The 24326-nt window shown below is 45.2% G+C and overlaps 1 protein-coding gene across 1 annotated transcript in view; it reads right to left on the reverse strand.

The window, feature by feature from the left end:
- Positions 1 to 652: 652 nt before the first annotated feature.
- The window catches only part of LOC143927395 (kelch-like protein 35), a 36243-nt gene continuing 12569 nt past the window's right edge, over positions 653 to 24326 (reverse strand). The window contains exons 2-7 of the mRNA XM_077451447.1: positions 10844 to 11734; positions 9302 to 9486; positions 8994 to 9112; positions 5340 to 5528; positions 4746 to 4934; positions 653 to 2794 (exon numbers count right to left, since the gene is read on the reverse strand). Coding sequence (XP_077307573.1) covers positions 2606 to 2794; positions 4746 to 4934; positions 5340 to 5528; positions 8994 to 9112; positions 9302 to 9486; positions 10844 to 11734 — 1762 coding nt within the window. The 3' untranslated portion in view covers positions 653 to 2605. The remainder of the gene's footprint in view (positions 2795 to 4745; positions 4935 to 5339; positions 5529 to 8993; positions 9113 to 9301; positions 9487 to 10843; positions 11735 to 24326) is intronic.

A 24326-nucleotide genomic window follows, 5' to 3' on the forward strand; every position in this document is an offset into this window, starting at 1 on the left:
CAAACTGGCTGAAAGATCCAGGTATCACACAAGTGCTATACAAGTTCTAGTTTCCTACATGTTCTACAACAGCGTCTGTGGCAGAGACTTGTTCCTGATTTAAGCACCTTGTTGGCTGCTAGGCCTTGTGAGAAAGGGACTATCCAACTTGAGCAGTGGTCAGCAGCAGTGGTCCTCATGTCTTCTCCTTTACAATATGGAGACTGTTGTAAACAGACCGATTGCCACCTGAAGGCCTTTATATTGCGGTTTTCTTTCACATGCTTGTGAGTACTTTTTAATCTGTTCTTTTAATAAATATATCAAAGGATAATGCACAAGGCTGGTGCGCCCTCCTTTCTTTATTTCTTCTCTTGACAGCTAGGATACCCCTATCCTGGAGGGCAGCAAGGCCTGAGTCACTATTCATCTGGAACTCTAGCTCCCCTGATCAACACACTTGTGCGCAAGAGTATTTGTTTTCTGCTATCAAAGAACCCAGATGACACCCCAGTTGTGAAAGGTTTGCATATGGATGTGTTTCATATCTTTGAAGATTATAAATTGGCCAAATCTGCAAATTTAGGCAAACCAAAAATGTGCAACTTTTTTAACGTAAGATCTGGTATTTACATTTTCATGTCTACATGGATTAATCAATGAGAAAGAACACTTATTTCTATATTTTATTTCCAATTTTGAGGTTACGATTGGCACAACACAGTTCTCTGCACAGTTCTGTGGCTGCGCAGAGAACAATGTGACATACAAATAGACAACACAAAAGGTTTACACTCCATAGTCCAGCCATGGTGTTGAAAAGTAGAAAATATGGCACATCGATTCAAAAAGCACACAGTTAAGCAGTGTAATACAAATATATAAAAAAATAATAACACACATTATAAAGTGATAATATAATAAAAATACAACATTAAATTACAGACTGTAATGTTCTAAGTGCCTATAAGGATGAACATGTTAGAAGGGCATTTATAAAAACCACTGCATATCAGGAGAAAAAGTATCCTTGGAAAATACTGCCACTTATGGCGTCTATGTATAAAAATTTATTGGACAAATGTCATAAGCATTCGTGCTCGTGCACTCTGCAATGTAGTTGAGCATCATGGGAGATGTAGTTCCAAAACATCTGGGGTGCTAAAGTTCACCATCACTGCTCTATGCTATTGTCTACTCTGTGAGAAACCCTGATGCCTAAGGTCTAATCTGGATCTATTCTAAACGTCTCTCTTCTTTTCTTTATTCCTCTATTCGGTCTCTCCCCCCTACTCTCTCGCTCCCCTTGTCCTCATTGCTGGGATACCTGTCTTTTTTTATTTCCAGAGATATTCATTAGGACATGTAATCGGGTAACTTGGGCAGGTTCTCATATAGTTGTGGAGCCAACTGGGAATCTGGTTATAACTCCCACAAGGGGAGATATTATGTATTTTAATAATTGAACCAGTGCATTTACTATAGCCATATATGATAGTTTTATCCAGGGCTTTTTTTCTCAGAGAATAGGTGCAGGAACGCAACCATGTCCGCCACACACACATACCTGCCAAATGGCGGCAAATAGTAGCCCCTCCCTCTGCATACAACCCCCTCCCTCCACTGCCCTCATTTTCTCCCCCCTCCTTAAAAGCTCCACCATCTGTCACATGTCTTACCTGTGTTGCAATATTAAGCTGAAACACCTATCCGGCTGTAGTACCTCCCAGCATACTATACTATACTACAGTCACTTGCAGGGGAGATTATGCAGTAGGAGCATCAACAACTGGTCACCAGGGAAAAAATGGAGACCACAGAGGGTGCAGCCTACCAGGCATCCTCTCCTGCCCGTGACCGCACTGAACCCTGGGCACCTGTTCTGTATCTCCCTTGTCCCTGTCCGGCACTCAGTGGGATCTGCGCAGGAGATCTGACCTGTGGGAACTACTGGGAGCTAAGCTATCACTTGTAAACGCAGAAGCTGGACTTGTTAAGTGTTAAGTGATAGTGGTGAGCAGGGAGCAGAAGACCTGAGCCAGAGGTGGTGGAACTGAGTTCCCCCTAGTTCCTGCTGAAAAAAATCCCTGGTTTTATCCAAGTTAGTACCCAAGATAACTATTTTTGCTATTAATAATGTGATATATACACATGTCAATCTCTAGGTTGGTTTATTATGCTCATGTTTCAATGTCCTATATTTTGATGAAATGTCCTTTTCTGTATTCATATGTGTTTTTTGTTTTTTTTTTCAAATAAAAATGATTGAAATATAAAATATTGGATTCAGCCTGTTGCAGCCTCTTCATTGTCATAGTACAGTTACTCGCTCCAATTTTTTGCCACTGGACTGCACAATCTTCTGGTTTTAATAAATGCCCAACCTTACCATGCAATAGACAATACCCCACATCACAAAAAATTTCTATATAAAATAATAGTACGACAAAAAGGTGTACATGAAACACCTGTCTATAATCTGCACATGAGTACATACCAAAATAGATGCACCTATCGGCTTATGAAACATTGACTATCAATGAAAATAAAATTTACAGTTTTAGTAAGTCCGTAAACCAGAGGTCACTGAGTTTTTGGCACGGGTTGGAGGCTCTTAGAGAACACGTTATGCTTCTGGCCTGTGTAAGATGGTAACACAGCCATGATAGCTGGTACAGCGTTGTAGAGGGGGTTCCACGTTAACTTGTCCCGATTTCGGGTCATACACAAACGCTTTTTCAGTTCCTTCTCCATTTTCATCCCGTCCACCCAGGATGTAAATGTTTCCACCGCAAACGGTCACTCCACAACTCTCCTACAAATCAGGATTTGTATTTTAATTACAGAAATTAATATTTGATAACACATTTGATTTTTTGCTCACAAATGCTGTCAAATACCTTTTTGACTAAGGGAAAATGCTGCCTCCTGCCCTCCTACTGCAGTGCTCTGTGTTTGCAGAGCTGAGTAACAGCCACACCCCTCATTAAAAGTATCCTATTGCAGAGGAAGATAAGAAGGCGAGTCTGACCAGGTCTGTTAAGCCTGGTACACACTATATGTTTTTTTAGTTCAACCTAGCAGGATGAACTGAAAAAAACAACTGACAGATTGCTGTACTAACACAAAAGATATTAGATGAATGATCTTCCCCACTGTGGGGGTTGCCAGTGGTTTCACTAGGAGGGTGGCTTTTGGGGCTGTAGCCCCAAATCTGGGACCCATAGCCCCGTGTCTCTGCAGGGGTTCCCAAGGGAAGGGGAGGCTCTCTGGGGACCCTGATGTAAGTGGGGGGCTCTCTGGCGTCACTAATGTAAAGGGGGCTCTCTGGGAACCCTGATGTAAGTGGGGGGGGGCTCTCTGGGGACCCTGGTGCAAGGGGGAGGCTCTCTGGGGACTCTGATGTAAGGAGGAGGCTCTCTGGAGACCCTGATGTAAGGGGGGCTCTCTGGGGACCCTGATGTAAGGGGGGCTCTCTGGGGACCCTGATGTAAGGGGGGCTCTCTGGGGACCCTGATGTAAGGGGGGCTCTCTGGGGACCCTGATGTAAGGGGGGTGTTCTGGGGACCCTGATGTAAGTGGGGGGTTCTCTGGGGATATATATACACACACACACACACGTATATTACTTTATATACATGTGTATGCCCGCCCAAGCATATGACTTTCTTTACTACGCTGCTATGGGCTCTAGCCCCAGATCTTTTGTAGACCTTGCAACGCCCCTGGTGGCCGCCATTGGCTGCAAGCACTGATCAGCTGCTGGCTTTCAAGCATGGTCCTTCAACAGAAGATGGTCGTGATACAGCTGTACACACAGGACAAAAGTCGACAGTTTTCTACTGTAATGGCTAATTCAGGTAGATAATCAGCCTGTGTGTATGGGACTTTACTAAGTACACCTGGTCTGCCTCTGGTACATAATGAACTGTGCTTTCATATTAAATATATCAAATATAAAAAATATAATGAAAAAATAAATAAAATTGAAAAACCTGCACAACTACTGTAACAGGAAAGCCGGGGTAAGACTAAAAATATGGCATCTGCTAGTACAATGTCTACTTGACTGAATTTCCTTGGCCCTTCCTTAGTTTAGGGACCCTTCACTTCCTGTCCCAGTGACCACCGTTACTAGTTGGGAAGCGAGGAGAAATCTCCCTAAAGGGGACAATGAAAATCTGATAGGGGCTCTAATCTTTCCACCCTCTATTAAAATTAGTGTTTTTATTGCTTTGTGTCTCTAAATCACAGAGATTTATATTCAGTTCCTGTTTCAGTGATTACTGTTTTAGGGACAGGTAGTAAAGGGAAATCCCCCAAAATGTTAAGATTCAAATTATTCTTTTTTATTTTTTATTACTCTTTTAAAATTTTACTTATTTTTTAATCATTTTTTAAAATTATTTATTTATTTATTTTTTAGGAGTCCTGTTAGGGGTCTTTGGTGAAATATCAGGGGTCCAAACCGATCCCCGATGTCTCACTTTTGAGACAGAAAAAGGGATTGAGGACAGCTGCACTGGAAAGTGAATGAATGGAAAGTGCTCTGTGCTGAACATCTTCCTGTTCAATCACAAACTGAAGCATTGTAAATACATTTACACAGTGAGTGATTGGTAACAGTCACTCACTGTGTTCCTTCAGAAATGAAGGTGCAAGTAAATGACACATTTACCGGTCCCTTCCCACTCTTTCCATTCTGTATGTATAACATACTGATGCCTGAAATGATTTAGTAAATATATGACAGATGGTACACTCACCAGAGGGCCGGGTAGAGAAGCGGCATCACTCCATTCATCTGTTTTTGGGTTGTATCTGAATATTGTGCTCAACAGACCCCCAACGACGTAAATCATTCCATCCAACTCAACTGCACTGATACACCTCTGGGAGAAGGGCGATGAAGACTTGTAAGTCCACTTGTCTTCTTCCGGATCATAGCACTGGACCTGGAAAGAAATAAAAGTTCAACTTGGTTATAAAATACATTTCAAGTATATATTACAAGGATCTGACTACATTTTTTGTAAATTCCTACATGCTGTTAATCTGGAGATAATGTTTAAAGCATTCGCTTGGAAAACATGTGCCATGAACGAAGGTTTGTCCTGGTGACCAATGTCTTGGACCAAAAGTGACATGAAATCTAACATTTTACAACTGTCCTCAGAAGAAGAGCTGAGGGAATTTCTTCCAATGGGAATACCTGTCATGTTGGAGAGGATCGAACTTATTGATGCATGTGAGCTTACTATCCAAGTCCATATAAAAAAATGGTTTTACTTGGACATTGTCAACCAATTTGCTCACGCATGGAGGGGTGAACCTGGTGGTCTTTGTACTAATATCCGTACCTTGTTTGTGTTCCCATAATCCTCTACTGCTCCTCCAATGATATAGAGCTTGTTCATGCAGGTCACCGCCGCCGCGGAGCTCACAGCTTCCAACATTGGAGTTCCTGGGATCCAGTTGTTAGTGAACATGTTGTAGCGTTCAACCGTAGACAACCTTTTTGTTCCATCAAAGCCACCAGCAGCGTAGATCTAGGAAATCAAAATGGGATACATACATTGTTTGCTTTTTATTACACATAGAAAATATATTTGTCCTTTTAGACAAGAAAGATAACCAGGATATAAAAGCAATTGCTAAATATACATTTTTATCTATCTAGAAGTGTTTCTGTGCTGCTCTGTGTCAAGTTTCCTGTTATCTAAATGACAGCTTTAAAAAGTGCCTATTTCTACACACTGAATGCTATATCTGCATTTTAATCTCGAGAGATGTCCTCCACCTCTGTCTGTGCAAGAAAGATGATAATTGGAGAGGGAAAGGGACATAAAAGTGGATATTTGCTATTTGCTGTAGAGATTTTCTTTTCTTTTATAGACTAACTTTATCTACGTTTTTTTATTTTATCTCCTTCTCATTGTTTTTTTCTTACCATGTCTGTCTTGGGTGATCTACATCAATATGAGGACACCAGTGGGTCCATTTCTAAAACATATGTTCAACGAATGTCACAAGCATTCATCTAGGCCAGTGTTTCTCAACTCTAGTCCTCAAGGCATCCCAACAGGTCATGTTTTCAGGTTTTCCATTATTTTGCACAGATGATTTGATCAGTTTCACTGCCTCCGCAATTACCACAGCTGTTTCATCTGAGGGAAATCCTGAAAACATGACCTGTTGGGGCGCCTTGAGGACTGGAGTTGAGAAACACTGGTCTAGGCTGCATACATTTTCCCCGTGTTTTCTGTAAGGGCACTTTCAGAGATGAGCGGGCAGTAAAAACTGGCATCTAAACCCCTGGCCGCCCACCCAAATTGCAACAACTTAGGGTGCAGAGTTTGACAGATAGCACATCCTGTCAAATGTTTCCATTGAGTTCAATAGGGGTGCCCTGCAACTGCAAGCCAAATACTTCCATATACCATGCCTTGTGGTACACTGAGTTTTTAACTCCTTCCTGCTTGCCCTGGCATCGAAACTCTGCACCCAAATTGCAACAACTTGGGGTGCAGAGTTTGACAGATAGCACATCCTGTCAAATGCCTCCATTGAGATCAATAGGGGTGCACTGCAACTGCAAGCCCACAATCTTTTGTGCCGCACATACACATTACGTGGGCGGCAAGAGGTTAAGTACATTTTTTTATCTGCTATGGCACGTTAACCATGTGCCATGATGTGCGTAAACACATTGCAAAAGAACGCTTAAAGTGTTACTAAACCCACAACAGTAAAATCTGTTTATACAGTGCCTTGAAAAAGCATTCCTACCCCTTGAAATTTTCCACATTTTGTCATGTTACAAATAAAATTGTAAATGTATTTTATAGGGATTTTATGTTATAGACCAACACAAAGTTGCACATAATTGTGAAGTGGAAGGAAAAAGGGTAAATGGTTTTCAATTTTTTTTTTACAAATAAATAGCTGAAAAGTGTGGCATGCGTTTGTATTCAGCCCCCTTTACTCTGAACTAACTAAAATCTAGTGGAACCAATTGCCTTCAGAAGTCACCTAATAAGTAAATAGCGTCCACCTGCGTGTAATTTACACAGTAATCAGGGCATTTTTAAAGCACTGATCGCTGTATAAATGTCATTGGTCCCCAAAATAGTGTCAAACATGTCCGATCTGCCCACCGCAATGTCGCAGTCATAATTAAAAAAAAGCAGATCGCTGCCATTACTAATAAAAAAAATTATAATAAAAATGCCATAAATCTATCCCCTATTTTGTAAACGCAATAACTTTTGCGCAAAACAATCAATATACGCTTATTGTGTTTTTGTTTTTTACCAAAAATATGTAGAAGAATACATATTGAGGAATACATTTGTTGTTTTTATATTTTTTTGGGATATTTATTATAGCAAAAAGTTAAAAATATTGCCTTTTTTTTCAAAATTTACGCTTTTTTTTGTTTATAGCACAAAAACTTAAAAACGCAGAGGTGATCAAATACCACCAAAAGAAAGCTCTATTTGTGGGGAAAAAATTACGTCAATTTTGTTTGGGTACAACAACTGCGCAATTGTCAGTTAAAACGACGCAGTGCCGTATCGGAAAAAAGGGCTTGGTCAGGAAGGGGGTAAATCCTTCTGGGGGCAGAAGTGGTTAAGTTATTAAAAATATCTCAAGCTTTGAACATCTCACGAAGCACTGTTCAGACCATAGAAAGAGTATGGTACTACTGCAGACCTACCAAGACATGGCCGTCCACCGAAACCGACAGGCCGGGCAAGGAGAGCATTCATCAGAGAAGCTGCCAAGAGGCCCATGGTAACTCTGGAGGAGCTGCAGAGATCCACAGCTCAGGTGGGAGAATCTGTCCACAGGACAACTATTAGTTGTGCTCTCCACAAATCTGCCCTTTATGGAAGAGTGGCAAGAAGAAAGCCATTGTTGAAAGAAAGCCATAAAAAGTCTCATTTGTAGTTTGTGAGAAGTCATGTGGGGGACACAGCAAACATGTGGAAGAAGGTGCTCTGGTCAGATGACACCAAAATTTAACTTTCTGGCCTAAAAGCAAAACACTATGTGTGGTGGAAAACTATCACTGCACATCACACTGAACACACCATCCCCACCGTGAGACATGGTGGTAACAGCATCATGTTGTTGGGGTGCTTTTCTTCAGCAGGGACAGGGAAGCTGGTCAGAGTTGATGGGAAGATGGATGGAGCCAAATACAGGGAAATCTTAAAAGAAAACCTGTTTGAGTCTGCAAAAGGCTTGAGACCGGGTCGAAGGTTCAATCACTTTCCAGCAGGACAACGACCCTAAACATACATCCGGAGCTACAATGGAATGGTTTAGATCAAAGAATATTCCTGTGTTAGAATGCCCCATTCAAAGTCTAGACCTAAATCCAATTGAGAAACTGTGGCAATACATGAAAATTGCTGTTCACAGACACTCTCCATCCAATCTGACAGAACTTGAGCTATTTTGCAAAGAAGAATGGGCAAAAATGTCACCATCTAGATGTGCAAAGCTGGTGGAGACATCCTCAAAAAGACTTGCAGCTGTAATTGAAGAAAAAGGTGGTTCTCCGGGGGGCTGAATACAAATGTACCCCTAAATTTTCACATATTTATTTGTGAAAAATAGAATTTTCCTTCCACTTCATAATTATGTGTACTTTGTGTTAGTCTATCACATAAAATCCCAATAAAATAAATGTAAGTTTTTGGTTGTAACATAACAATGTGGAAAATTTCAAGGGGTATGAATACTTTTTTGCATTTCCATGTTCTGTGTACTGTGGGAGACCAGATATAGTGAATGCAGGGTCCTGGGTTTAGTAACACTTTAAGTATGAATAGGCCCTCGCAGAGATTTCAAGGAAATAGCAATGCTATATTTGCTAATTGTTAGTAGTCCATGTCTCTGGTGAATGGGGGAGGTAAGGTTATCATAGTCAATGACTTATGCTTCCTCCCTGCATGGTGGAGATCTTATTTTCTAAAAAAAAAAAAAATTAAAAAATGACCTACCTCTCCATTCAGAATGGCCATTTTGTGCCTCCATCGTCCCTTTGCTAACGAGGCAATTCTGATCCATGCATTGAGCTGAGTGTTAAACATCCAAACATCACTGCTGTTAATATGTCCACCTGAAGAAGGACAATGATGGAGATCACATGATTTGGAACAACATTTTTTTTCTTATTCTACACCTATGATGAAGAAGGGTTACGGCCCCTGATAGCGTATTATTGCTGTCTGTGTCCCTGCTGAGATTAGTGACCTATATGATGGGAAATTCAAAATTTTGCATATGAAAAATGAGAACAAGCACTTACCTGAGATGTATATATTATTCTTTAATGTACAGGCAGCAAATTCAGACTTGGTATATCCTGGCATGCTGGCAAGAAGTTTCCACTGCCCGCTCCTTGGATAGTAACATTCAGTAAAAGGTAATTTTAAAAGTCCCTTTTTATCACAACCGCCAATAATGACGATGGCTTCCGACAAGTCTGCAAATCTGCAAGAAAGAAACAGTAAACTTATATTGCTCCTTTATTATTTGCACATTGTTCATTGACTAAACACTAGGGATGAGCAAAATTGAGCTTTTTCATTTCCCCTATGATTTTGGTGAAAATTAATACATTTCAGCAACATTTTATCATTTGCTGAAATGCACTGAAGTCAATGGGGAATGAGAAATGAATATGGTTTTTGGTGAGTTTTAGGTGTAAAATGGGCTTCAGTGGCTTCTGGGGTTTACATAAGCTTCTCTTAGCTACGTATATATGTTTGTGTTCCTTATTAGCCTCAATAGTCTTTGTTTTTTATTGCAAAAAAAAGTAACAAGCGAATGCACAAAAAAGGAAATGAAAATACAACTTCCACCACTACCTTCCCAAGAAAAACATCTTCTAAATAAAATTAAAATATATAGTTTTTTTTTTTTTGGTGCAAATTTTGCAATCTGAACAATTGAAAGTTTATTCTTGGTGATTTCACAGTGAAATCACTCATCCATACTGGCCAGCAATGGTCAGAGTTACCAAAGGATAATTGTAGTTTTGTGCAATCTGTTCAGCAATACCATTAGACTAAGCACAAGCTACTAAAACCACAGGAGCTCTGATTCCGAAGCACAGCGCTCCTCTGCAGCACATGCAGTGGTATGTATGTATATCCTTGTAACCAGCAGTGCTTTTAGGTAAAGTTAGTGCCAGCTATCACCTTCATAATACAGAGCTGGTGGTGAAAGTCCAGTTACCTTAGAGCATTTTAGGGCTCCCTGTAAGTGGAAGTGACAATAATGTTGAGGGAGCCTCAAAAACATTTACATAAACAGAGCCTCGATACAAAGCATGAACCACCGCTCCAAAGTAATCCTCGAGGATTAAAGCTCTGTCTCCTATTGATGAGCCCCAGGTGCTGATCATTACACACACACTGAGAAAACAAGCAGGACAAAACTCTGGATAGCCGCACACTGGAAAAAGACTTGAAATCCCATCTTTAATTGAAACAACGTGGGTCACATCAAAACAAAATCAAAAGATCCACAGCAAAAGGAATAACAGGGTGCAGGAAAACTGACGCGTTTTGCACCAAAATCAGTGCTTACTCATAGCTATGAGTAAGCGTTGCGAAACGCGTCCGTTTTCAGGAACCCTGTTATTCCTTATGCTGTGGATCTTTTGATTTTGTTTTGATTTGAACCACGTTGTTTCAATTAAAGATGGGATTTCAAGTCTTTTTTCAGTGTGCGGCTATCCAGAGTTTTGTCCTGCTTGTTTGATCAACAGAGCCTCGTTTGGGTTAAGGTAACCTGAAGACAGGTTGAAAAAAATGGCAAAAAGCAAAGTTCTATATTTCTGTACCTTCTTGGCCTTGCTCTGAATGAGTTGACTGGATTCCCAAGGATATGAAACATCCGAGCCTCGTGCAACAAAGAAAAGCATTCTGGACAGCCCTGGATGGTCTTATCTCTTTCCACCTTCTCCATGAAATAAGCAGGATCCAGCAATGGCAGTCTCACATGTTCCAGAAGATCCTTCAAAGCTTTAGTTCCGATGGTTTTATTTTCTTTGACCCACCTCATGACAGCTTCGAAGACAATTTCCTCTTTGCTCACCACCAGGTCCTCGTTGGACAAGTACTCAATCAATTCCTCTTTGGTCAGCTGCAAGAACTCCTCGTGACAGGAGACCTCCTCGAAACCTTCCAGCACCAGTTTTTTGCTTTTCTCAGAGAGAGAAGTGATTGAGAACAAGTCAGCAAACTTCATTATGCCAACACAGTTAGAAGGGTCCAGTTGGCTGTCCAAAAATTTGACACACTCATCTTTTAAATTTGAGATGTGGAGGAGATCTGAGGCCTGCAAAAGGTCTTCCACATTGTCTTCTTGTATCATTGGGTTCCCACCATACATGAAGTCCAACAAGAAGCCCATAATTCTTGCTGATATTTTCTGAATGTTGATAACACTGAGATTTCGCTCCTTGAGGCTTCCTCCAAACATGGCTCTGAAATAAGAACTGTTGGCTGACAGTATGCCTCGATGGCAGGGAAATGTCTGGTCTTCTATTTGGAGAACCACATCTGTAAAAATTCCACATTGTCTGTAAATGTTTAGACTTTGTAGGATCTCCCTGGCATGGCATGTCCCGCCACAAGGCCATGTCTGTTGTCTCACCATTCTCAGCTCCTGGAAGGAGTTTTCGAGATTGATAGGTTCCAATTCTGGTACCTCTTTTGAAGTCTTTTCAATCCTGCATTAAACGAGACAATGATTAAAGATAAGCTATGAAATATTAGAAAATATTGTAAAAATGTAACTTAATCCATTGGGCAGGCTCCCATGTACTGAATATAAATCCAAAAAGAAAGGAAGCGGGACAGGTAAACTTGTGAACTTGAGAAATAAAGTGTGGATGTCCAACATGGGCACACAAAATTCAAAGCAAGAGTATCAATCTCACATCCTTTCTTTTTGGACTTTTTATTATATATTTTAACTTTTTTTTTTTCTGCAATGGAATGTAGCAATAGCAAAGCTAACTACAGAATGAACAGAGCCCATTCCCCGACACAAAAGTTGTTACCCCCGTCCTCTCATACTATTGGCCGGAATTTGCATCAGACACTTATCGGTGACTTGTGTTTCATTTTTTCTTACATTGTATTCCTTACAGCAGCTCAGTGATTAACAAGCGTGGTGGGCATGTCATTTTGGATACCCAACATTCAGAATAAAAAGCCTAATCTTTTGGTTTTACTTTTTTGCCGTTTACTTTACAAGCCCATCCTAAAAGGATAAATTTGCACCATCATTTTTTGTGGCTCATGACTGTCGCCCCCCCCCCCCCCCCCCCAACTTTAAAAACCACAGGACTTTGTTATTTCATGTGCAGCACATCTGCTTAGATGATCAGGGCCTTGGCTCGGCGAAGATGGAAAAATTGTACGTTTGTAAGCCAACTCACATCTGCACACCGGCTCTACAAATTGTATTCACCACATGACATGAAAATATTTACTTACAGATAAGCAGCCACTTAGACGGCTGGCTAATTTTAGGCTCTGGTAACCGGACCTCCCCACATTCGCCTATAAAGCCCATGTGCTGACAAATTGTAGTGGGCATGTATCAGCAGCAATTAGGGTAGCACAGACTGCGGCAGGGGGAACGTCTATTTTTTTATTTTCCTTCTCTATTTAGGAGCAATACCACCATCGACATAGAGGATCTCCGGAGAACTTCTCTATTAATTCATTTTCATTTCTACACACTTTTATAGGGCACATTAAAGAGTAAAAATGGCCATTAATGACTTTTTTTTTGATCAGCCAGTGGATTTATTATATTCAGCTGGATACTTTTTGTGTTCTGATAAAAAAAATGCAGTGTCAGCCTCCCTTTAGAACAATAGTTTCCAAACTGGGATCTGTGGGCGGCATGCAGCTCTTTGCTAGTCGTTATGCGGACCTTGGGGCACTATTCTTCTGCCTGATACAAGGCACTATTCCTCCACTGACACCAACAGTGGGGCATACTTGCTACCACTGACACCAAGGATGAGGCACTATTCCTCCCACTGATTCCAATGACAGGGCACTATACCTCCCACTGATACCAATGATGGAGCACTATATCTCCAACTGAAAACAACACTGGGGCACTATTCCTCCCACTGACTCCAACAGTGGGGCATATTTGCTACCACTGACACCAAGGATGAGGCACTATACCTCCCACTGATACCAATGATGGGGCGCTATATCTCCCACTGATACCAAGGATGAGGCACTATTCCTCCCACTATCCAATGACAGGGCACTATACCTCCCACTGATACCAATGATAGGGCACTATACCTCCCGCTGATACCAATTATGGAGCACTATACCTCCCACTGATACCAATTATGGGACACTATACCTCCCACTGATACCAATTATGGAGCACTATACCTCCCACTGATACCAATTATGGGACACTATACCTCCCGCTGATACCAATTATGGAGCACTATACCTCCCACTGATACCAATTATGGGACACTATACCTCCCACTGATACCAATGATGGGGCACTATACCTCCCACTGATACCAATGATAGGGCACTATACCTCCCGCTGATACCAATTATGGAGCACTATACCTCCCACTGATACCAATGATGGGGCACTATACCTCCCACTGATACCAATGATAGGGCACTATACCTCCCACTGATACCAAATATGGGGCACTATACCTCCCACTGATACCAATGATGGGGCACTATACCTCCCACTGATACCTCCCACTGATACCAGTTATGGGGCACTATACCTCTCACTGATACCATTGATGGAGTTCTTTTACTTCCACTGATACCAATGACGGGGCACTATTCCCCCACTGATACTAATGAGAAGGCACTATATCTCCAAATGATACCAATGATGGAGCACTATTCCTTCACCTGAAAACAACACTGGGGCACTATTCCTCCCACTGACACCAACAGTGGGGCATACTTGCTACCACTGACACCAATAGTGACTGCCACTATTCCTCCCACTGATACGAATGATGGGGCACTATTCCTCCCACTGACATCAACGATGGGGCACTATTCGTCCCATTGCTACCAATGATGGGGCACTATTCGTCCCATTGATACCAATGATGAGGCACTATTCCTCCCACTGATACGAATGATAGGACACTATTCCTCCAACTGATATCAACCATGGGGCACTATTCCTCCCATTGATACCAATTATGGGGCACTATTCCTCCCATTGATACCAATGATGGGGCACTATTCCTCCCACGGATACCAATTATGGGGCACTATACCTCCCACTAATACCATTGATGGAGGTCTTTTACTTCCAGTGATACCAATGGCGGGGCACTATTCCCCCCACTGATACTAATGAGATGGCACTTTACCTCCCACTGATACAAATGATGGGGCACTATTCCTCCCATTGATACCAATGATGGGGCACTATTCTCCCACTGATACCAATGATGGGGCACTATTCCTCCCACTGATATCAACAACAGGGCACTATTACTCCCACTGATTTCAATTATGGGGCACTATTCCTCCCACTGATTCCAATGATGGGGCACTATTCCTCTCATTGATCCCAATGAGGGGGCATTTTACCCCCCACTTGTACCATAGATGGAGTAAAGCCACTTCCACTGATACCAATGACGGGGCACTATTCCCCCCCACTGATATTAATGATGGGGCACTATTCCTCCCACTGATATTAATGATGGGGCACTATTCCTCCCACTGAAACAAATGACAGGGCACTATACTTTACCTACAACTGATGCCTATGATGGGGCCTTAAACTTCCCACTGGTACCAATGATGGGACACTATTCCTCCCCCTACTGATCACATGCACTTGGTAATTTTTTTACAACCATTGATCATGAAAGCCTAAACTACTGGTACTTTTTTTTTCTCCCACTTTGCACAATCCAGCCCCCCTAAAGTCTGAAGGACAGTAAACTGGCCCTTTCTGTAGATGTTCTGCTTCAGAAGTCTTTAACCCTTATGGCGTATGTCACCAAAACAAAAATTTATATTGCAGGAGTGCCTAAAATTAGACTTTTATCTTAGTGCAGACTAGTGATGGCCGAACGGTTCGCCCGGCGGTCGTTTCGCGGCGAATTTCCGACTTTCGCCGTCCGCGGGTTCGAACGCCTTTTTCCGTCGTTCGCCCCGGCGGACTTACGTGTTTAATGTATACAAGAACTTTAACCTTTCGTGACACGTTTATCATGTGTTACAGGACAACCAATTGAGACATGACAGCTCATGGACACTTGGACATTCCCCCTAACCTATAAATACACCCGATCCGGTGGCCATTTTACATTCTTTCTTCTGTCACTGTAGGGAAAGGATCCTGTGTGGAGTAGGGACAGAGAAAACGCTAGCTATTTGGTACACAAAAGTTCTTTTCAGGACTGGTATAGGTGTTAGGTCAGCAGCCTGAGTTTCTTTTGTCAGTTTAGATAAAGGGACAGAGCGCTGTATGCTGCTATTTTAGGGACAGCTCAGCCAGATTAGTCTTTCTTCATCATCATCATCATCATCATCATTAGCTGTTACTATCAGGTCCACAAAAGAGCTGTTCCAGCTAATCGTTCCAGCCTACTCTTTTTTGCCAATTTGTATAGGGACAGGCAGGAAGCAGTGTGTCAGGCAGTGAGGATAATTTTAAAGACTTGCTGTTACTATTAGTTCCACAAAGGTTCTTTTCAGGACTGGTATCAGTGGTACGGTAATAGGCTTGTACACGTATAATATTCTTTCTTCCAAATATAGAAAGAATATTATACTTGACTGCTGCCCTTCTGCTGCAGTCTGCTAATCATTCACAACTCACTTGTTCCACAAAGCTCTTTATCAGGACTGGTAACTTGGTCTGTCTAGGGTGCTACGGTACATAGGCTTGGGTGCGGTACAGTCTGCTGTTCTGTAAGGACCGCTATCGGTCCACAATACATAGGGTTGCCGTGCACTACTGCTGACCGCTGCCCTATACTGCAGCAGTCCTTCAGCGGTATAGGGACTGACGCACAGTCTGCTAAACACTAATACACAACCTGCTTGGTCCACAAAAGTTCTTATAAGGACTGGTAACTTGGTATAGGGTGCTACGGTACATAGGCCTGAGTGCAGTACAGTCTGCTGTTCTGTAAGGACCGCTATCGGTCCACAATACATAGGGTTGCCGTGCACTACTGCTGACCGCTGCCCTATACTGCAGCAGTCCTTCATTGGTATAGGGACTGACGTACAGTCTGCTAATCACTAACACACAACCTGCTTGGTCCACAAAAGTTCTTATAAGGACTGGTAACTTGGTATAGGGTGCTACGGTACATAGGCCTGAGTGCGTTACAGTCTGCTGTTCTGTAAGGACCGCTATCGGTCCACAATACATAGGGTTGCCGTGCACTACTGCTGACCGCTGCCCTATACTGCAGCAGTCCTTCAGCGGTATAGGGACTGACGCACAGTCTGCTAAACACTAACACACAACCTGCTTGGTCCACAAAAGTTTTTATAAGGACTGGTAACTTGGTATAGGGTGCTACGGTACATAGGCCTGAGTGCAGTACAGTCTGCTGTTCTGTAAGGACCGCTATCGGTCCACAATACATAGGGTTGCCGTGCACTACTGCTGACCGCTGCCCTATACTGCAGCAGTCCTTCATTGGTATAGGGACTGACGTACAGTCTGCTAATCACTAACACACAACCTGCTTGGTCCACAAAAGTTCTTATAAGGACTGGTAACTTGGTATAGGGTGCTACGGTACATAGGCCTGAGTGCGTTACAGTCTGCTGTTCTGTAAGGACCGCTATCGGTCCACAATACATAGGGTTGCCGTGCACTACTGCTGACCGCTGCCCTATACTGCAGCAGTCCTTCATTGGTATAGGGACTGACGTACAGTCTGCTAATCACTAACACACAACCTGCTTGGTCCACAAAAGTTCTTATAAGGACTGGTAACTTGGTATAGGGTGCTACGGTACATAGGCCTGAGTGCGTTACAGTCTGCTGTTCTGTAAGGACCGCTATCGGTCCACAATACATAGGGTTGCCGTGCACTACTGCTGACCGCTGCCCTATACTGCAGCAGTCCTTCATTGGTATAGGGACTGACGTACAGTCTGCTAATCACTAACACACAACCTGCTTGGTCCACAAAAGTTCTTATAAGGACTGGTAACTTGGTATAGGGTGCTACGGTACATAGGCCTGAGTGCGTTACAGTCTGCTGTTCTGTAAGGACCGCTATCGGTCCACAATACATAGGGTTGCCGTGCACTACTGCTGACCGCTGCCCTATACTGCAGCAGTCCTTCAGCGGTATAGGGACTGACGCACAGTCTGCTAAACACTAACACACAACCTGCTTGGTCCACAAAAGTTTTTATAAGGACTGGTAACTTGGTATAGGGTGCTACGGTACATAGGCCTGAGTGCAGTACAGTCTGCTGTTCTGTAAGGACCGCTATCGGTCCACAATACATAGGGTTGCCGTGCACTACTGCTGACCGCTGCCCTATACTGCAGCAGTCCTTCATTGGTATAGGGACTGACGTACAGTCTGCTAATCACTAACACACAACCTGCTTGGTCCACAAAAGTTCTTATAAGGACTGGTAACTTGGTATAGGGTGCTACGGTACATAGGCCTGAGTGCGTTACAGTCTGCTGTTCTGTAAGGACCGCTATCGGTCCACAATACATAGGGTTGCCGTGCACTACTGCTGACCGCTGCCCTATACTGCAGCAGTCCTTCATTGGTATAGGGACTGACGTACAGTCTGCTAATCACTAACACACAACCTGCTTGGTCCACAAAAGTTCTTATAAGGACTGGTAACTTGGTATAGGGTGCTACGGTACATAGGCCTGAGTGCGTTACAGTCTGCTGTTCTGTAAGGACCGCTATCGGTCCACAATACATAGGGTTGCCGTGCACTACTGCTGACCGCTGCCCTATACTGCAGCAGTCCTTCATTGGTATAGGGACTGACGTACAGTCTGCTAATCACTAACACACAACCTGCTTGGTCCACAAAAGTTCTTATAAGGACTGGTAACTTGGTATAGGGTGCTACGGTACATAGGCCTGAGTGCGTTACAGTCTGCTGTTCTGTAAGGACCGCTATCGGTCCACAATACATAGGGTTGCCGTGCACTACTGCTGACCGCTGCCCTATACTGCAGCAGTCCTTCAGCGGTATAGGGACTGACGCACAGTCTGCTAAACACTAACACACAACCTGCTTGGTCCACAAAAGTTTTTATAAGGACTGGTAACTTGGTATAGGGTGCTACGGTACATAGGCCTGAGTGCAGTACAGTCTGCTGTTCTGTAAGGACCGCTATCGGTCCACAATACATAGGGTTGCCGTGCACTACTGCTGACCGCTGCCCTATACTGCAGCAGTCCTTCATTGGTATAGGGACTGACGTACAGTCTGCTAATCACTAACACACAACCTGCTTGGTCCACAAAAGTTCTTATAAGGACTGGTAACTTGGTATAGGGTGCTACGGTACATAGGCCTGAGTGCGTTACAGTCTGCTGTTCTGTAAGGACCGCTATCGGTCCACAATACATAGGGTTGCCGTGCACTACTGCTGACCGCTGCCCTATACTGCAGCAGTCCTTCATTGGTATAGGGACTGACGTACAGTCTGCTAATCACTAACACACAACCTGCTTGGTCCACAAAAGTTCTTATAAGGACTGGTAACTTGGTATAGGGTGCTACGGTACATAGGCCTGAGTGCGTTACAGTCTGCTGTTCTGTAAGGACCGCTATCGGTCCACAATACATAGGGTTGCCGTGCACTACTGCTGACCGCTGCCCTATACTGCAGCAGTCCTTCATTGGTATAGGGACTGACGTACAGTCTGCTAATCACTAACACACAACCTGCTTGTTCCACAAAAGTTCTTATAAGGACTGGTAACTTGGTATAGGGTGCTACGGTACATAGGCTTGAGTGCGGTACAGTCTGCTGTTCTGTAAGGACCGCTATCGGTCCACAATAGATAGGGTTGACGTGCACCACTGCTGACCGCTGCCCTATACTGCAGCAGTCCTTCAGCGGTATAGGGACTGACGTACAGTCTGCTAAACACTAATACACAACCTGCTTGGTCCACAAAAGTTCTTATAAGGACTGGTAACTTGGTATAGGGTGCTACGGTACATAGGCTTGAGTGCGGTACAGTCTGCTGTTCTGTAAGGACCGCTATAGGTCCACAATAGATAGGGTTGACGTGCACCACTGCTGACCGCTGCCCTATACTGCAGCAGTCCTTCAGCGGTATAGGGACTGACGTACAGTCTGCTAAACACTAATACACAACCTGCTTGGTCCACAAAAGTTCTTATAAGGACTGGTAACTTGGTATAGGGTGCTACGGTACATAGGCTTGAGTGCGGTACAGTCTGCTGTTCTGTAAGGACCGCTATAGGTCCACAATAGATAGGGTTGACGTGCACCACTGCTGACCGCTCACCTATACTGCAGCAGTCCTTCAGCGGTATAGGGACTAAGAGTTTTGTCACAGGGTCATTTAAAAAATGACATGCAGAGGAAGAGGCAGGCCCTTCCGCAGGGGTGGTAGGGGTAGGGCAGGAGCAACAGGCTTGAGCCAAAGTGGGAAGTTGCAGAAGGTGCGTTCAATTACTTTAAAGGATGCACCAGACTTGGTTGAGTGGCTCGCTCAGCCTTACTCTTCTGCACCCTCCTCATCCTCTCGATCTGCACCCTCTTCTTCACTCTCTGCTATGTGCACCCCCAAAGACACTACCACCAACAACACGACCACCACCACCACCACCACATACCTTCCGCTTGAGTCACTGGAATTATTTTCCGATCCATATCAAGAGGACATTTCTGATGCGCAGCCACTCTTGGTATTGGATCAGGAAGAGGAGGTAGCAACAAGCGCTACTCAGCAGTCTGACGCCAGTACCCAGATCAGCCCAAGGAGGAGGTTGGTCCCCGGTGTTGCTGCCTACTCTACTTATAGCGGTGGGGAAGGTGACGTTGATGATGACGTGTCTAGTGATGTCACGTGGGTGCCCACAAGAGAGGAAGAGGAGGGGAGTTCAGAGGGAGATATGGACCAGCAGATAGGGAGGAGAAGCAGCAATGACTTACATTGCACAGCAGGGACAAAGCAGACTGCAAATGTATCAGGAGCGAGTCATCGACCATGTACGGTCACATCTGGCGCTCCCAGGACACCGGCACATGGCTCCGCAGTGTGGGCTTTTTTTAACGTGTCCGCTGCTGACAATAGCGTTGCCATCTGCAATCTTTGCAGTCAACGCGTTAGTCGCGGTAAGCCCAATACTCACCTAGGGACGACCGCCTTAAGAAGGCACATGAGCAGCCATCACCGAGCCCAGTGGGAGCAACGGAACACACAAAGCCACACTGCAGGCTCTCACCGTCCAGCCTCGTCTTCTACTTCTCCTTCTCCTCTCTCCTCACAATTGTCCTCCACTCCACCTTCCATCACGCCAAGCTCACATTTTTCTGCAAAAAGGCAGGCTTCCGTGGGCCTAATGTTTGAGCGTAAAAAAATGATGACGCCGGATAACCCTCTTGCCCAACGGTTGGCGGCTGGCTTGTCAGAACTCATAGCCCGCCAACTACTGCCATATAAACTGGTGGACTCGGAGGCCTTTCGCAAATTTGTGGCCATTGGAACACCACAATGGAAGGTCCCAGGAAGGAAGTATTTCTCAGAGAAGGGCATCCCAGAGCTATATGGCCATGTTCAGCGGCAAGTGAATGTATCTCTGGCACACAGTGTCGGTGCCAAGATACATCTGACCACAGACACGTGGTCTAGCAAACACGGGCAGGGAAGGTATATCAGTTTTACTGCCCACTGGGTGAACCTTCTGACGGCCGTCAAGCATGTAACCCGTGGCACCCGTGTAGATTTGGTTTTACCGCCACGGATTGCATGCAGGCCTGACTCTTCTTCTCCTCCTCCTACTCCATCCTCCTCCCTCTCCTCCTCAGCTGCCTCCTCCTTTTCCGCTGCTAGCGTCTCTTCCACTGCACCGCCCAAGCTCCCCAGAACCTATTCCACATGCCAGGTGAGACGTTGCCATGCCGTGCTGCGTCTGTTGTGCCTGGAAGCAAAGAGCCACACTGGCCCGGCACTCCTTTCAGCTTTGCGTTCACAGGCAGATGAGTGGCTAACACCGCTCAATTTGACAGTTGGTAAAGTGGTGTGTGACAACGGTGCCAATCTGCTTAGCGCATTGAAACAGGGCAAAATCACGCACGTGCCGTGCATGGCACACGTCTTAAACTTGGTCGTGCAGCGATTCCTTGTCAAATACCCTGGGGTCCAGGACATCTTGCGGCAGGCAAGGAAAATCTCGGCCCATTTCAGAAGATCTTACACGGCCATGGCTCGCCTTGCTGACATTCAGCGGCGACACCATCTGCCGGTCAGACGTCTTATTTGCGATTGCCCGACGCGATGGAACTCAACCTTCTATATGCTTGATAGGCTGCTCCAGCAGAAACGTGCAGTTAACGTCTACCTGTATGAACTCTGCGAAAGAAACGGTTCTGGGGAGCTGGGTTTTTTTTCACCGCGCCAGTGGCTGCTCATGCGCGACACATGCAGACTTCTGCGGCCATTTGAGGAGATCACCAAACTGGTCAGTCGCAGCCATGGCGCCATCAGTGACATGGTACCTTATGCCTTCTTTCTGGAGCGTGCATTGCGTCGTGTCATTGATCAGGCTGTGGAGGAGCAGGAGCGGGAAGATGAGGAAGTCGCAATGCTGGATGAATTCCCAGGGGGGGCTACTCTATCTGAGACAAGTCAACAACAGGAGTCTGATGAGGAGTCAGAGGAGGATGGTGCCGGGGCGGATGAGCAGGAGCAAGAAGAGCATGCTTTAAACCTTTCTGGGATCCCTGTTGTGCGAGGATGGGGAGAGGAGAATGAAGAGGACGACATTATCCTGGATGATGAGCAGGAGCCAGGCCACCACACCGCTTCCACTTTAGTGCAAATGGGGGCCTTCATGCTCCAGTGTTTTAATAGGGACCCCCGTATAAAAAGCATGAGGGTCAAGGACCAGTACTGGGTGGCAACGTACTTAGACCCCCGGTACAAACACAAAATGGCGGAAATGTTACCGCCGTCGCAGAGGGCTGTCAGAATGCAGCACTTCCAGGCCTTGCTTCGAGAAATGCTGCATTCTGCTTTTGCGTGCGCTGGCAGAGGAGCAATTCCCACTCCCAGAGAAGGATTTGCGGGTACCAATCCAACAGCGCCTGCAAGAAGAGGCCGGTTTGAAGATGTGTTGGTGACTTCGGATATGAGGTCATTCTTTCAGCCGACCCATCGACAGGTGTCATCCGGATCCAGCATCAGGGAACGCCTAGACCGTCAGGTGTCCGACTACATTGGGTTAACGGCCGATGTGGACGCTCTGAGGAGTGATGAACCCCTAGACTACTGGGTGGGCAGGCTTGACCTCTGGCCAGAGCTTGCCCAATTTGCAATCGAACTGTTGGCTTGCCCCTCATCCAGTGTCCTGTCCGAAAGGACGTTCAGCGCAGCAGGGGGGATTGTGACCGATAAGCGTACTCGCCTAGCTCACCACAGTGTTAACTACCTCACATTTCTAAAAATGAATGAGGCATGGATCTCGGAGGAATTCAACACATGTGATCAGTAGACCATGTATATGTCTATAAACAATTTTTGGAATCAAGCACACAGACCTTCTTAATTCATTTGGCTCACTTCCCTGACCCAAAAAAGCACACCGTACTATATGCCCCTACCCTCCTCTTTGAAGAGGTTGAGCGGTGTCATATTTCTACTGGGGCTGCTTATTATGAGGGGTTCCCACCATCCCTGTGCTGTGCTGACTTCCTCCTGGGTGTTCTTATTATGAGGGGCTCCCACCATCCCTGTGCTGTGCTGACTTCCTCCTGGGGGTTCTTATTATGAGGGGATCACACCATCCCTGTGCTGTGCTGACTTCCTCCTGGGGCTGCTTACGGTGCTGCTGTCAGCGCTGTATGTCACGGAGCTGCTGTCAGCGCTGTATGTCACGGAGCTGCTGTCAGCGCTGTATGTCACGGAGCTGCTGTCAGCGCTGTATGTCACGGAGCTGCTGTCAGCGCTGTATGTCACGGAGCTGCTGTCAGCGCTGTATGTCACGGAGCTGCTGTCAGCGCTGTATGTCACGGAGCTGCTGTCAGCGCTGTATGTCACGGAGCTGCTGTCAGCGCTGTATGTCACGGAGCTGCTGTCAGCGCTGTATGTCACGGAGCTGCTGTCAGCGCTGTATGTCACGGAGCTGCTGTCAGCGCTGTATGTCACGGAGCTGCTGTCAGCGCTGTATGTCACGGTGCTGCTGTCAGCGCTGTATGTCACGGAGCTGCTGTCAGCGCTGTATGTCACGGAGCTGCTGTCAGCGCTGTATGTCACGGAGCTGCTGTCAGCGCTGTATGTCACGGAGCTGCTGTCAGCGCTGTATGTCACGGAGCTGCTGTCAGCGCTGTATGTCACGGTGCTGCTGTCAGCGCTGTATGTCACGGAGCTGCTGTCAGCGCTGTATGTCACGGAGCTGCTGTCAGCGCTGTATGTCACGGAGCTGCTGTCAGCGCTGTATGTCACGGAGCTGCTGTCAGCGCTGTATGTCACGGAGCTGCTGTCAGCGCTGTATGTCACGGTGCTGATGTCAGTGCTCTGTATTACGGTGCTGCTGTCAGTGCTCTGTATCTCCTGCACCCTCTTGTTTGCCTACCCTGGTCCCTGACCTTCCCTCTCCTCCATTGCCTTCATTAGCTCCATAGTCCTGAATTGTCAGAACAATTTCCCAAATAAAAAAAAAATGCTTGTAGTTATCGATCCCAAATTCACCTCATACATGTATTATGCTATTGTCCAGGTGGTGGGACTACGTGCTACCCCCTAATAATTACCCCGTGGCCGCAAATTCGACCTAAAGGTTTGCGAAATTCGCCTCCCATTGAAGTCAATGGAGCCCGCGGCGAACGGTCGTTTTCGCGAACGTTTGTGCCCGTTCGCGTTTCGCGTTCGCGAAACGTCCCGTCGGAAGTTCGTCCATCACTAGTGCAGACTTCTGGGAAAATGAGTGAGCCAATCACACCAGCAAGAATTTACATTTCCAGGGGCATTCTGTACACCGCAATGTATGTCAGCACAGCCAACCGCTAGTTTTCACCAGGGGGGAGCGTGTGACATGGTGACAACACAGGGGCACAACTGG

The sequence above is a fragment of the Lithobates pipiens genome, unplaced genomic scaffold (assembly GCF_037356315.1).
Source record: "Lithobates pipiens isolate NorthernLeopardFrog02 unplaced genomic scaffold, aLitPip1_a1.2 Scaffold_23, whole genome shotgun sequence".
Lineage (NCBI taxonomy): Eukaryota > Metazoa > Chordata > Amphibia > Anura > Ranidae > Lithobates > Lithobates pipiens.